The 13,215-nt window shown below is 45.8% G+C and overlaps 3 protein-coding genes across 3 annotated transcripts in view; 1 reads left to right on the top strand and 2 right to left on the bottom strand.

Moving 5' to 3' along the window:
- The window catches only part of LOC127331407 (uncharacterized), a 200,450-nt gene that overhangs the window by 22,846 nt on the left and 164,389 nt on the right, over positions 1-13,215 (bottom strand). The gene's annotated exons all lie outside the window — the stretch shown is intronic.
- LOC139835413 (lon protease homolog, mitochondrial-like) lies at positions 7,701-8,282 on the bottom strand. The gene is made up of 2 exons (XM_071825263.1): positions 8,004-8,282; positions 7,701-7,883 (listed from the first exon to the last, which is right to left on the bottom strand). The coding sequence occupies exons 1-2, from the start codon at positions 8,280-8,282 to the stop codon at positions 7,701-7,703; spliced, it is 462 nt and encodes a 153-aa protein (XP_071681364.1).
- On the top strand, positions 8,755-13,137 carry LOC127330885 (uncharacterized). The gene is made up of 4 exons (XM_051356953.2): positions 8,755-9,057; positions 11,507-11,794; positions 11,946-12,322; positions 12,737-13,137. The coding sequence occupies exons 1-3, from the start codon at positions 8,755-8,757 to the stop codon at positions 12,132-12,134; spliced, it is 780 nt and encodes a 259-aa protein (XP_051212913.1). The 3' UTR covers positions 12,135-12,322; positions 12,737-13,137.

Consider the following 13,215-nt stretch of genomic DNA (forward strand, 5'->3'; position numbering starts at 1 on the left):
CCAAGATCTAATCTAGTAGATGGTAGCAATGAGATGAATATCAACATACCCTCGAAGATCGCTAAGCGTTAACGAGATAAATCTCGTGGATGATGTAGTCGATCACTTGCCGCTCTCAGGAGCGAGATGAAGATCTTGACGGTGCCGCAATCGGGAAGCACGCCTCCGCACTCGGTCACATGTACAGTCTTGATGAAGACTTCCTTATCCCCATTCCAGCGGGCTGCAGAAGTAGTAGATCCTCCTTGGAATCCCGCTAGCACGACGGCGTGGTGACGGTGGTGGTGGAGATCTCTTGCAGGGCTTCACCGTCGCTGTGCGGGAGTTAGATGGAGGTGGCGAGAGGAAGGAAGGAGGCGGCGGCTGTCGAGAGCGGTGCAGTGAGAATGGAACGTGGAAGGGACGAGCTGGAAGGATAGGGCGCTCTTTATACATCGGTGGCAGGCGAAGCTGCTGCGGGGGCGTTGGATGCATTGAACGCCGGCGTGAATGGCCACACAACCATGCGCGATGAGACGCTTCACTGCGCCGCCTAGGAAAGCCGCGATGCCATTAATGTGCCTTGACCAGAGGTAAGCGATGGGTTTTGGACTTCAGTGTCACTGACCCATCGGAGCCACCACTCACGACGTGGTTTCACGCTCTATTCGACGCACCCGAAGCGTCCCCTGTGGAGTGAGAGGCGTCGAACAGCGTATTGGATCGCGCCGGGCGAAAAGGACCTTTGGCACACGCGAATGGAACCGGTTAAATGTTCGGCGCGCCAAAAAAACCTTTGGAGGTCGGTTTTAGGGACGCTACTGAAGATGCTCTAATATTATCAATCAATTGAAGTTTAGAATGTAGCTTCTATCGAAACCATGTTCGATGCCTCACGAGTTAGTTCCAAAAAAACCACCACGTTAAGATGTGTAGTTCGCAAACCCATCAGTATTCGGCGAAACTACAAAAAATTACTAGTATTACGCGAATTCGTTACAATATCCATGGAGGTGCCGAGGAAGAGTCCATGTCTAGCTGGCCAACATCAACATGGTATTGTTACTTCGTTTGGAAACACAGATCACTGCTGCCACAAATCCTGATGCATCCGAGTCCTAGGATGTATGTGAGTTTCAACGCTATTGCAAAAGCCGCGTACTGCCAAATTTGTGTACGCTACAGCAAAACGTGGTGTATGCTAGTATGAACATAGGCACCTAGCAACGATTGGTCTCTACTCCTTTCTCTGGGTCACATACGCATCACGCCTCTTTGTGAATTGTGATCATATTTCATTTCTCTTATCATGTTTAAATAGGAACAGCATTAGTTACAGTTTGATACTATATGGTGCAACAACCATGATGGATGCTTTTATACAGTTCAGTACTCCCATAAAGATCGAGCACACGGCAATCCTGCACTTGTGTGAGGATCTCTCCCCTCGGTGAAGTAACTTCTTGCTCGATGTTCTTATATTATATCAATCAATTGAAGTTCACAATGTAGCTTATTTCCAAACTACATTTTGTGAAAAACATTGGCGTTCGATGCCTCACAATATGACATTGTCACCAACGAGGAAGAGCAGGACTAAGAAGGGCTCTTTTACGGTAGGGACAAAGGAGTCTGAGCCGTCCAATGGCCCAGATCCGAGCGCTCATATTGGCTCATACTAGCCGGGCAGATGACTAGTATTTTTCCACTGAAGTGCAAAATTGTTATATTCCTGCCCACCGAGGGGCACTTTCGGGAGTTATAAAAGAAAAAAAGCATTTTTTTTAGGAGATCGAAATTTGTCCAACCGGCTCGGGCTTGATCCACCACAATCGCTCGGCTCGGGCGACCGCGCTCCCACTCCACTTACGCAGATGGAGACGAGCGGCGACTCGGCGGCAACCTAGCCATCCGCTCCTCCCGCAGTTGATCTCCCGCCCCTATCGCTGTTCTCGGCCCGGCCGCCTCTTTCCACGCCGAGCACCGCCGATGGAGCCACCACAGCGCCAACCTGTTGGCGAGGAGCCGCCGCGGCGAGGCTACTGGTGCTGGGTGCGTAGGCGAGCTCATGCGTCAGGCTGCATGCCGACCAGCCGGCGAGGAGCCCGAGGCGTACCCGCCGCTTTCACACCGCCGAGGCGAGGTTGCTAGTGCTGGGCGCGTGGGCGAGCTCTTGCGCCAGGCTGCATGCCGACATGCCTGCGAGGAGCCCGAGGCTGCTGGTGCCGGGCACGTGGGCGAGCTCGCTGCACGCCGACCTGCCGGCTACCTGCTGGTGAGGAGCCCAACGCGGATACGCTGCGGCGAGGCTTCTGGTGCCGGGCGCGCTGACGACCTCTTGCACCAGGCTGCACGCCGTCGCGTACGCTTGCTCCTCACCGCAGCACAGCGGCCACTCCGGCGTCTGCTCCTCTAGCACGGGACACTGTTGTCGGTTCCCGGTGGCAACACACTCCACTGACATCCTAGCACTGCTATTACAGGCGTGGAGATGGGGAACAGGGAGGCGCGGGCGGGCGGAGGCGGAGCCGCGTGCGATAGACGGCGGAGCGGGGCCGTGCGAGCGACGGCAGGGCGGCAGCTGGGGCGTGCGAGACAACGGCGGCTCTCTCTCTCTTTCTGTCAGTGCTCTGTCGACGGGATAGACAGGCCCCTAAATCATGGACCAGGCTGCCCTTTTTCAGTGAAAAAAAAAACAAAACGTTACCTGCCTAAACTACCCCGCGTCAATACTACTCACCCTGGGACAAGTAAATTGTACCGTAAAAAGGCTCACTAAGAAACCACAGTAAAAGTCTCATGCAATAATGTATAGACCAAAAATCATCAAAACATTATACCCTATATAAAAGTTGGTTAACTTCTCGCCATCTGATGCCATCAGCTACTGTAGATGGACACATTTATCTCTTCCTCCTGCAATAGTTACGTGACACGTTTTCCCTTTTTGGTATAGAATGGTTGTTGTTGTAGAGTAATTGCTTTTCATTTTCTTTTCTTTTATGTCAATAGGCAACGGGTTACCGGCTGTTTTGCCGTCATTGGGCCACTGGGTCATTTGATCAAAGCGGTGGCGTGGTAGAATAGAACAATGGAGCAGTTTTTGATTGGATCTTAACATGAAGCCATGTCTCCCCGACACGTGCTATCTAGACCCTTCCTCACAATCTGCTTAGCCATCCACCTTTCCTATCTCTTCACGATAGCAGTTAGACAGCTGGTCCTCTGCGCCCCTGGCCTCTCCACGAATGCCACCGACGAAATCGTGCTCCAGCCCGTGGCAGGAGGGCTCCGCTGGCCGCGGGGTAGTGCGGGTTGGAGGCACTGGGGGCGGCGCTGCAGATGGGGGCGGATCCCGAGTCGATGGTGTCGCATTGGCGGCAGGGTAATCAAACCCTTCCTCCGCTCGAGCAGCACCGCAACGGAAGTGGGGGCGCCGGGACGGGAGCCCCCGTCTTCACGTTCTACATCCGGGAGCGGGCAGGAGTCGCAAGGTTTGGTGGCGATTTCGCGTTATATGTGGTTCCTGATGAATTGGGTAATATTGTTAATCCTATTCGCTGGCGTGGTGATGCCCGAGGGAAGGCGGTGGCTGGTTGGTTCGAGGATTCGAGCAGAGCGTGATCTTGATGACGCGTGCGCTCTAGCGCCTTGAGGATGACGATTTCAGAACGGCTTGGAGCGACCGACGCGGGCGAGCAGGTCAGTGCTATCTATTTATCTCCTCCTTATTTCCTCTTATCTTCGGCCAAATTCCGGCGTGCATGTTCAGTACTCTCTCCCGACCCGTGCCTCTCGACAGCACCCCATCATACTTTGAATCGTTGTTTGACGAATTGATTCTTGGGCACCTAGAGGGCTGCTGTACCGTTCAATCCGTGTCTTATCCTTCTTCGTTAATGTTGATTGCTAATGCAGACACAAGATGAAACATTGGTTGCAGACCAGCACAAAAGGTGAGGGTGTGTTCTTCAGCCTGCATGTGATGCCCTGAATAATTTAGCAAGCCGCCCTGCCCCGCCCCCTCTCAGCAGCGAGCCGGACTGTTGTCGACGTGAGCCGGACAACTAGGATGCTGACGGCTGCTTGAGGATGAGGGTCACTAAAGAGTGGAGAGAGGAAACCGAGGTTGGCTGGCCGCCTCCGCAGACGGTCCATCTGGTATGTTCCCTTGCTGTACGCCATGCCCAGCTATCCTACGGTTTGATCTTGTGAGTTTTTACCCTTGGGGTCTTCTTACTACATTAAAATCTGAGGCAACCATTATTGGGTATAAGTTGCAGAAAACAGTCATGTCGGCTGCTGCCTGCTGGTGCAGCTGCTGCCCTTCCTCGAGCAGCAAGCCAGCGGCAGGCTGCCTCTATTGAGCCCCTACCTCATGTATTGCAGGTCAGATCTTGCACTCAAATAAATCATACGCCAGCTATGTACACTGAAGTTAATGTCATGCCGTGTTGTACACCACCGACTTATTTTTGACTTGGTATTATCTTTCTATCAAGCAAAAGTTTGTAAGATATAGTGGTTTAGACATAGATCCCTCCTCGACAATAGATGAAAGGGTAGCCCTCCACGATGACCAAGTTAGATAGTTTATGTACAGGTTCGTGTCTTCAGAGAAGTGTATATCTGATTAATAGTTTAAAACACATCACTCATGATAAATAAGACAATTGTAGTGCCATGAGTGATTCAATTCCTGGCCTAAACTAACCATCCAACTGTTTATTTAGCTATACTTCATGAAACAGAACCATTACATGGAATCCGTCTTTTAGCGGGTATAGTAGCATTTGAAGGGGCAATCTGTTGCTGTTTATCGGTCACGAAATGTTGTAAAAGTGGGCGCAATGAAGAAAATCTCCAATTTAGAATTGATGCACCTCATTTGTGTGGTTTTCTCATCTAGCTTCTAATATGGGGCCATCAGTAACAGTCGCCGCAGTTGATGAATCATTAACTCCAGTTGTGGATACTTTCAGTCTGCTCAATAGTGTGGACCAATATGATGTGTTGGCTTCTGATATGTATTTAGGATGAAACCAGTTTCACATTCATCGTCTACTGTATTTCTCTGGCTTGGTTAGTCAATATTTTTTCTGTTGCAATCATATCTACTTCACTGGCGATGTTTGCTATGTTTTTAGCTTTCTGAAACAAGTACCTTATTAACCTGTCAAACTATGTTTAGTACTCATGTACTGTGAGTAACCAGGGATGTTTTGTTCATCAATTACTTCCTTTATTATTCAACAACACAACATATAGGTTTTCATGCATTAAGAAGGTTATCTTCATGATTTGTCTACGCTTCGAAATTAAACAAGATTAATATGTTTGATCTGTCCATTAGATCTTCTCTGAGAGTTTAATCAATTCAGCTATGGATGCTGACTCAATCTTCAAAACCAAGGTAAATAAAGCACCCCCCTTAAGGTATTTTCTACTCTACTCTATAGATATTAGATATTAGTAATATCCATATGTATTTTGGGTGTCTGCAGATAGTCTGCATATTGTTAGTATCTCTAGCCTCACTTTCATGAAGAAGAGGATGACACTAGGAGAGTTGGGGCAATTTTCGTTGGTTTATTTCACACACATCTCACACAATGCCATGCCAAACTGAGGGCACGGGGCTACAGATTTATAGCTGCTAGCCAGCCAGAACATGCTAGTCTAAAGATGCTAACTGAAAGATGCTAACTGCCAGTCCTTGATGCCTCTAAAAAGCAGTCAAAGATCAGGGATGCTATCCTATCCTAACCACCTGTCCTTCACAAAGGACCATGTGTGTGCTGCAGTCCACAGGAACATGTGTGTGCTGCAGCAGCTCCACAAAGACCAGAATACAATGACTTATTCATCATTCTCCCCCTAAGTCTTGTCATTTTGTAAAAGCCGTAACCAATTCTCCTTGTCTTAAGATGAACTGACTAGTAACTGCAACTAGGTAGGGATCTGCGGCTCTATCATCGGTCTTACATGGACCGGTACAATGTGCGGAAGTATTTGCTCGCCCGTGATCACTACATCCTTGCTTACCACTCCGTTGATTGTGTTAAGAAGAGGTTTGCAAAAGCTAGATTTTTATATTTTGCAAAAAAATAGAGTATGTCCGGGCTATAATGGAGCTCTATCTACCACACGAGATCTGCCTGTGCGCTCAACCCGGCACAGTTTGCCCCCATTTATTCAGACTTGCATCAAAGTGATTACGAATGGTAAGTTGATGTTGTCAATTTAGTAAGTATTGAATTTCCGATGTCGTTGCTCCATGTTTCAACAATAAAAACAGCATAATGCTTTGGTCTTCTATTCAGTGTTAAATTGCTTAAATCTTTTTTTGTCTTGAACCATAGCTCTGAGATACCATCATCTCTCGCTGACAAACTAAGCGTAACTTAGATGGTTAGGTTCCTTGTGGTGAAATCAACTCACCCAGATTCAAATCCTGGATTTGGCCTAGGTATGTTCACATTTCATTAGATTTAATCCAAGAATCCATGATATTTTTAGTTGTAGGTGATGTGACTGCCGATAGTGAGACGCACCGGGTGACTTCGTTAACCTCAAGATTTACCGGCCGAGCCTCTCCAAGATACTCATGGAGTAGCTATGTAGGGTGTGTGTATGTGTTTTCATAGGGTGAGAGTACATGCATGTTTAGTTGTTTACCAGCATCCGCTTTTGTACCGTGTTTGTAAAAATAAAAACCATCATCTCTTGACTTACTCATCTGCAGGCTCTAGGTTGTGTATACGTTCATAGAAGAGTTCGTGTGTGTTTACCAGCATCAGCCTCTGTACTATATTTGTAACAATAAAAACCCTCATATCTCAACTTATGTTTCTAAAAATAAAAATCCTCATATCTCAACTTATTCATCTGCAGGCTCTATTGAAAATGGTCAGAAGGTACCCATGGACCACGGTTGCCCTGAGCTGAAAGATGCTCTCACTGAATCGTGCTCCTTTTTCGAACGGAGGGAGTATTATACGAGTATATACTAACAAACTGGACACCACACATAGCAAGACGTCACAAATTGTAGACCTTAATTAAGTAACAGTAAAACTTACCTAGGTAGGAGGTTCTGCCTGGTGTTAAATGGCGTGGACGTTGAGTTGGGATTGAAGGCCTATGCTTATTCTGTCGCTGCATCATGGCAGTGACGTCTCATCCGTGCATCAAAGCACAATGCTTAATCTGCAGTTCTAACGAAGAAACTGGTTCACAGGCACTATGATTTATTAGTACAATTTTCTGTTGTTAATCAAACCTGGTGATGTCTGTACAAAAGGTGCTAGTCAAGACCCCTAGAATGCCGACAACAAAAATTTGCGAATGGACGTATCACCAGGCCTCTACCTACTGAAATCTCTGAGCATCAAATAATCAGACAATAAAATTTATATCCCATCTTTTAAGATACTAACAATTCATAAGAACACACAAAAAATTGTAAAGGCTGCAAAACTTGTGCATTCTGTTTTTGTCTCCCCAAAAGAGAATTTCTTTTCTTATTCGAGATACCTCCTCAGCTACCTAGCTACAAACATTTTTACCAAAATTTCCTTAAGTTTTGCCACATTGAGCACTAGAAAAAAATTGGTTACAACAATAAGTTACTCCCCATGTTGCTAAGAATGGTCTAAGCTGCAAACTTCTTCGAGTTTTCAGTCCTTGTGCAATCTGAACATTTTGTTCTGAAGTGCTTCCTAACTTGTTTCTGACTCACCCTTGAAAGCTAACTCGTATATTTCACTGTATGTGTCAACAAAATGAACCTCCAGACCCTCCTTCACGTTAGGAGCAAGCTCGTCGAAATCCCTTTTATTTGCTGATGGAAATATGATTGTCTTTATCGAGCTTCGCCGTGCAGCAATGGCCTTCTCTTTTACCTATTTCAGGAGTAATTATAATCAATCAATTAGAGTTTTAGTGAATAAGTGAAGTTCGCAAGTTTTACATATAAAGGGATTCACCAAACCAAGTTTGGGTTAGCAGTAGAGGAAACATACCCCGCCAATTGGGAGGATTCTGCCAGTCAGTGTTACTTCACCAGTCATTGCTAGGTCCTTCCTGGCAGGTTTTCCCATAGCTAAGGACAACATAGATGTAATCATGGTACATCCAGCACCAGGGCCATCCTTAGGGGTGGCCCCTGCAGGAACATGCAAGTGCAACTTTGAGTTTGCAAAGAACTGATTCTCCGGCTCTTTGTCTCGTAGTATAGCTCTACTAACTGTGTGAGCAATCTGAGCACTCTCTTTCATGACATCTCCAAGCTGCCCCGTCATCACAAGTGCACCTTTCCCTTCTCCTTCCTCCACTTTCGTTGTTTCAATGTATAAAGTAGAGCCACCCATAGAAGTTCAAGCTAAACCCATGACCACTCCAACAGGAGTTTGCTCATATATACGCTCAGCTTGGAATACAGGTTTCCCAACAAAATCGTCAAGGTTTGATGAGTCAACTAGTACCTTCTCAACTGCCTGCTGCCTCTTCTTGTGCTTCCTCTGCGGCTTTGTTGCCCTAAAAAATACAAAACTCAGATAAATTGGTGACCCACATAAACTTGCAATATATTATCATTATCAATTCTCAAGTCAGCTAGAAAAATAAACTTGTGTTAAGTTAGCAACAGTGGCATCCATGGTTTTTGCCTCCACACTAACTAAACCTCTCAACCGCGAGCTCTTTTAATGGCGGCCATTACCTTCCAAATCATCCTCGTCTAAGGGCACCACACTCCCGAAAGCTCCCGTTGTCATGGGCAACTTCGCTTCGGCAGGCAGCGGCGCCAAGATCGTGATGCCGGACGGGACCGTCCGGGCGTTGGGAGAGCCCGTGTCCGTAGCCGAGCTCATGGTGGAGCACCCGTGCCACTTCGTCGTCGACGCGTGGCTCGTCTCCACCGGTGCTGCTGCCAAGGTAGCCGCGCTGCTAGCCGACGACGTGCTTGACGGTGCTGGGGTGTACGTCGTGCTCCCAGCCATCAGGGGCAGGGTCTACGCCGACGATGTCCGTCGTGTGCTTGCAACAGCATCTCGGCCGCTGGCGCAGTACCAGCAGGCCAGGGAGGGAGACAAGGGGGGACGGGGAGAGGGGGGGGGGGGGGCGCAGCCCCCCTATGCTCATGATTCTTCTTTGAACACAAGCCTAATAGCTCCTTATTTGTGTGATTTTAGTTTTTCCAACCGGGCTTCCACCCCTTTCCATTGCAATAACGGAAATAACAAGTCTTACATAGTCACTTTATTTACAATGAAGAAAGGGGAGTATGAAGAACGGAAGCGAGCTGGTGCAGTATCAGGAAACCCACTGCAAGTATTCGACATTGAATACCTGCCATGGGACAAAAACCTGATACCACATACATATAAGACTAGAGTTTCAACATAAACCTCCCCATGGAAGGACAAAGAGACTAGGATGGTCCAAACGCTACAAAGGCCAGGGAAGATAGAAACTACCACATCAACTCTGGTACAAACCAAGCAACAGCCAAAAGAAGGGAAGGACTCCATCAGGCGTAACTTCAAGCTTCAGTAATCATCAGCATCTGCCCCGGAGCAGCGGAGTTGGAACGCGAAGCGTAGATGGACGAAGCTGCTGTCATCATCTTCTGGGCTCCCATCAACAGATGGTTCTTGTCCTCGACCTTCAGTAACCCTGCCCAATACATCAACAGAGCAATAGAAGAGAAAGTGATTTCACTAGGGGACCTCAACACATGATCATCAAAGGTCACTTTGTTCCTTACTGTCCAAATGGCCCAGCAAGTAGCGGCAATCAAAATCATAAAGAATCTCTCAAAACCAGGACAAAATCTATGAAACCAAGCCATCGCTTGCCAAAAATTTGTTGGACCACAACTAGCACCCATTGTTGATCCCAAAACCCCCCAGACCACTTTGAACGTATTGCAAGCAAAGAACAGATGATCATTAGTTTCAACCTGATTGCAAAAGGAGCATAAGGGGGAACCCATCCAATTCCTTTTCCTCAAGTTCTCTCTGGTAGGCAAGGCATTTCTGCAAAGTTGCCACATGAAAATCTTTATTTTCAAAGGTATTTTGGCTTTCCAAATCCATTTACTATGTGAACCAGCTAAAGGCAGCTCCAAGAGCTTATAAACAGATTTGGTCGAGAAGATACCATTTCTATTTAAACTCCAAGAGATTTTGTCTGTGGTGTCAGATAAGGTAAGATTTTCAAGCTTAGAGGTAATGAGGTGCCAGGTTTCGAGCAGATCTCCATGGAGCCTTCGCCGAAAAGGAATGACATAATTACTGTCAACACATTTTTGGACTGTACAGTCCTGCATTTGGCAAAGATCGAAAAGAGCAGGGTGGAGCTCCCACAGAGGAACATCATCCATGTAGGCATCCTTCCAAAGCCTACAAATGTTGCCTTTACCTAAGGAAACTTTCCTCCCCGCAAGATAAGTATCTCTTACTTTTATAAGTGCTTTCCAACATGGAGAGTCATTAAATTTAGGAGTCACACTCGTTATCGTTTTCCTTTTCAAATATTTCGCTTTGACAATAGTTTGCCATAAGCCATATTGTGTTTCAAGCTTCCACCACCATTTGCAAAGAAGGCTAATATTTTGTTTCCGAAGGTCTTTGACCCCAAGGCCACCTTTGTTTTTTGAGCGGCAAACTTTAAACCACTTTACCATATAATAGCCTTTTCTTTCTTTTTTACCATGCCATAGGAAACGCCTTCTATGCTTATCAAGCTTCTCAATGAAAGTTTTGTTTAAAAGGAACAGCGACATAATATAAGAAGGGAGGTTTGAGAGACAAGCATTCACCAGGATCAATCTCCCCCCAGATGAGGAGGCACTTTTCCAGTCATCCAGTTTCTTGACAAATTTATCATTGATAAAAACAAGATCAGAGTTTTTAAGATTGCGAAAGGAAACAGGGACCCCTAAGTATTTCATAGGCAGAGTACCAAGTTGACAACCAAACATAGAAGAGTAATGATCAGCAATGGTATTATCACCTCCTATGATGAACAGCTCACTTTTTTGGAAATTTATTTTCAAGCCGGACATCAGCTCAAAGATGTAAAGGAGGAGTTTGAGATTTAAAGCTTTCTCCAAATCATGTGATGTACATATGACAGTATCTGCGTATTGCATTATCGCCAGCCCTTTATCAATCAAATCAGGAGCTAAACCAATCAACAAGCCATTGGCCTGGGCCTCCAGGACCATTTTTGTTAAGCATTGAACCGCAAAATTAAAAAGAAAGGGGGAGAGAGGATCGCCTTGCCGAACCCCTTTTGCACTTTGAAAATAAGAACCCATCACATTATTGATCTTCACCGAGATAGTACCATTATGAAGGATTTGCTTGACCCTATTACACCAGAAATCACCGAAGCCCATAGCTTTTTGACAATCAAGGAGAAACTCCCAATTCACTTTATCGAAGGCTTTTTCGAAATCAAGTTTGAGGATAATCCCCGTATGTTTCTTACTGTGAGTATGGTGCATCAATTCATGAAGGGACATAATACCGTCAACAATATTGCGATTTTTTATGAAGGCATTTTGATGAGTACTAATGATTTTATGCAAGAAAGGCTCCACCCTGATAGTAAGAACTTTGGTGAGCAACTTGTAAATACATCTGAGAAGACAGATAGGTCTATATTGGGTTATCTTCTCGGCATCCGAGATTTTTGGGAGGAGGGTTATGATGCCATAGTTAAGCCTTTGAACATCCAGGGAACCTTCATGGAAGGCATAAAACAAATTCATGATATCACCTTTAACAATGTCCCAGCAATGTTGGTAAAACTCAATAGGAATATTATCGGGACCCGGGGCTTTATTCTTTCTCATAGAGAAAAGAGCATCTTTATATTGTGTGATTTTAGTTAGTTCTGCCTCCTCATACTAATATTGTCCTCCTTATATTTCATTCCTGGCTCCCTCCCTGCAGCAGGCTGGTAGACATAGCAGCGGGACGAGGACTGAAGGGCTTGGATACCACCAGCCTGAGTTCCTGAGCCGGCAGATGACGTCCAGGGGGGCATGGAAACCAAGCCTCAAGACGATCGAAGAACTGTGGCAGCCTAGGAAGATTCCTCATTGGCTCTCTGAGCCAATCGTACTCCTGCATTATGTGTGATGAAGCTCTCCTTGCCCTAATTGACGGCCTAGGAAGATTCCTCATTGGCTCTTCAGCTTTAACGGCCCATCTACAAACATATACAGGTTGAAGTTACAGATGCTGCCCTCCTTGCCCTAATTGAAAATTACTGCCGAGAAGCAGGGGTTCGGAACCTTCAAAAGCAGATCGAGAAAATTTACCGGAAGGTATGCAACGTAGTGTTAGCCTAATGATCTTTTATCTGTTAGTTTTGGAGCAAGGAGAAGTTGTCTACTATGCTCAATACAGTTTAAGAAGGAGGGTGATACAACTTAAGATTAGTGTTTGTACAATACTAAAATTGTCATTATTTTTGTGTCTGCTTAGTCTTGAAGAACAGTATGTATTTGCACCTTTTTTTACTAGTTCTGCTAAAAGAAGCTATCTACAGTTCAAACTGATTGTCAATAGTGTTTAATCGGTCTACAAGTCCCCGCAAAAAAAAATCAGTCTACAAGTCATTACATGAAAGCCTGGTAGTTGAGAGTTAATGCTCCCATTCATACCCTTGTTCCGTAGCTCTTCAGTAATGAACATCCTTCTACATACTTTACACACCCTGTTACCCTTCTTCCATATAGCTCTGCAGCTTGTCCGCCAAGGGGTGTCAAACGAGCCAGCCCAAGTGGCTGTGATTGCCACAGCAAGCGACGAACTTACTGTTGGTGGTAGCGAAACAATGGTGAAAGATGAGAATTTGAAGGATCCTGCTATCGAAGATGCCGCCTTGGTCAACAGTATAATTGATCCTGCCCCTGAGGAAGTTAAGGAGGTACCATTGACAGAAGACTCTTGTAACTGAGCAAACTCTATCAGTGGACAAATTGAGCATATCAGAGGTAGTATATAACCATCTTTCATTCTGTTGTGTTTCGCATAGATAAAACATTGATAGCTTGATCCTGAATATGGTGTCTACTGTAACGTGCAAACCTAATGATTTCCATGGTATTTATGTGATGCTAATTGACACATCTGATGACGATTGGCCTAGAGGTAGCAGATCCACTAAACTGGTGTGTTAAGGAATTCTCTTTGACTCTTGAATGAATCTATTGAT

The sequence above is a fragment of the Lolium perenne genome, chromosome 2 (assembly GCF_019359855.2).
Source record: "Lolium perenne isolate Kyuss_39 chromosome 2, Kyuss_2.0, whole genome shotgun sequence".
Lineage (NCBI taxonomy): Eukaryota > Viridiplantae > Streptophyta > Magnoliopsida > Poales > Poaceae > Lolium > Lolium perenne.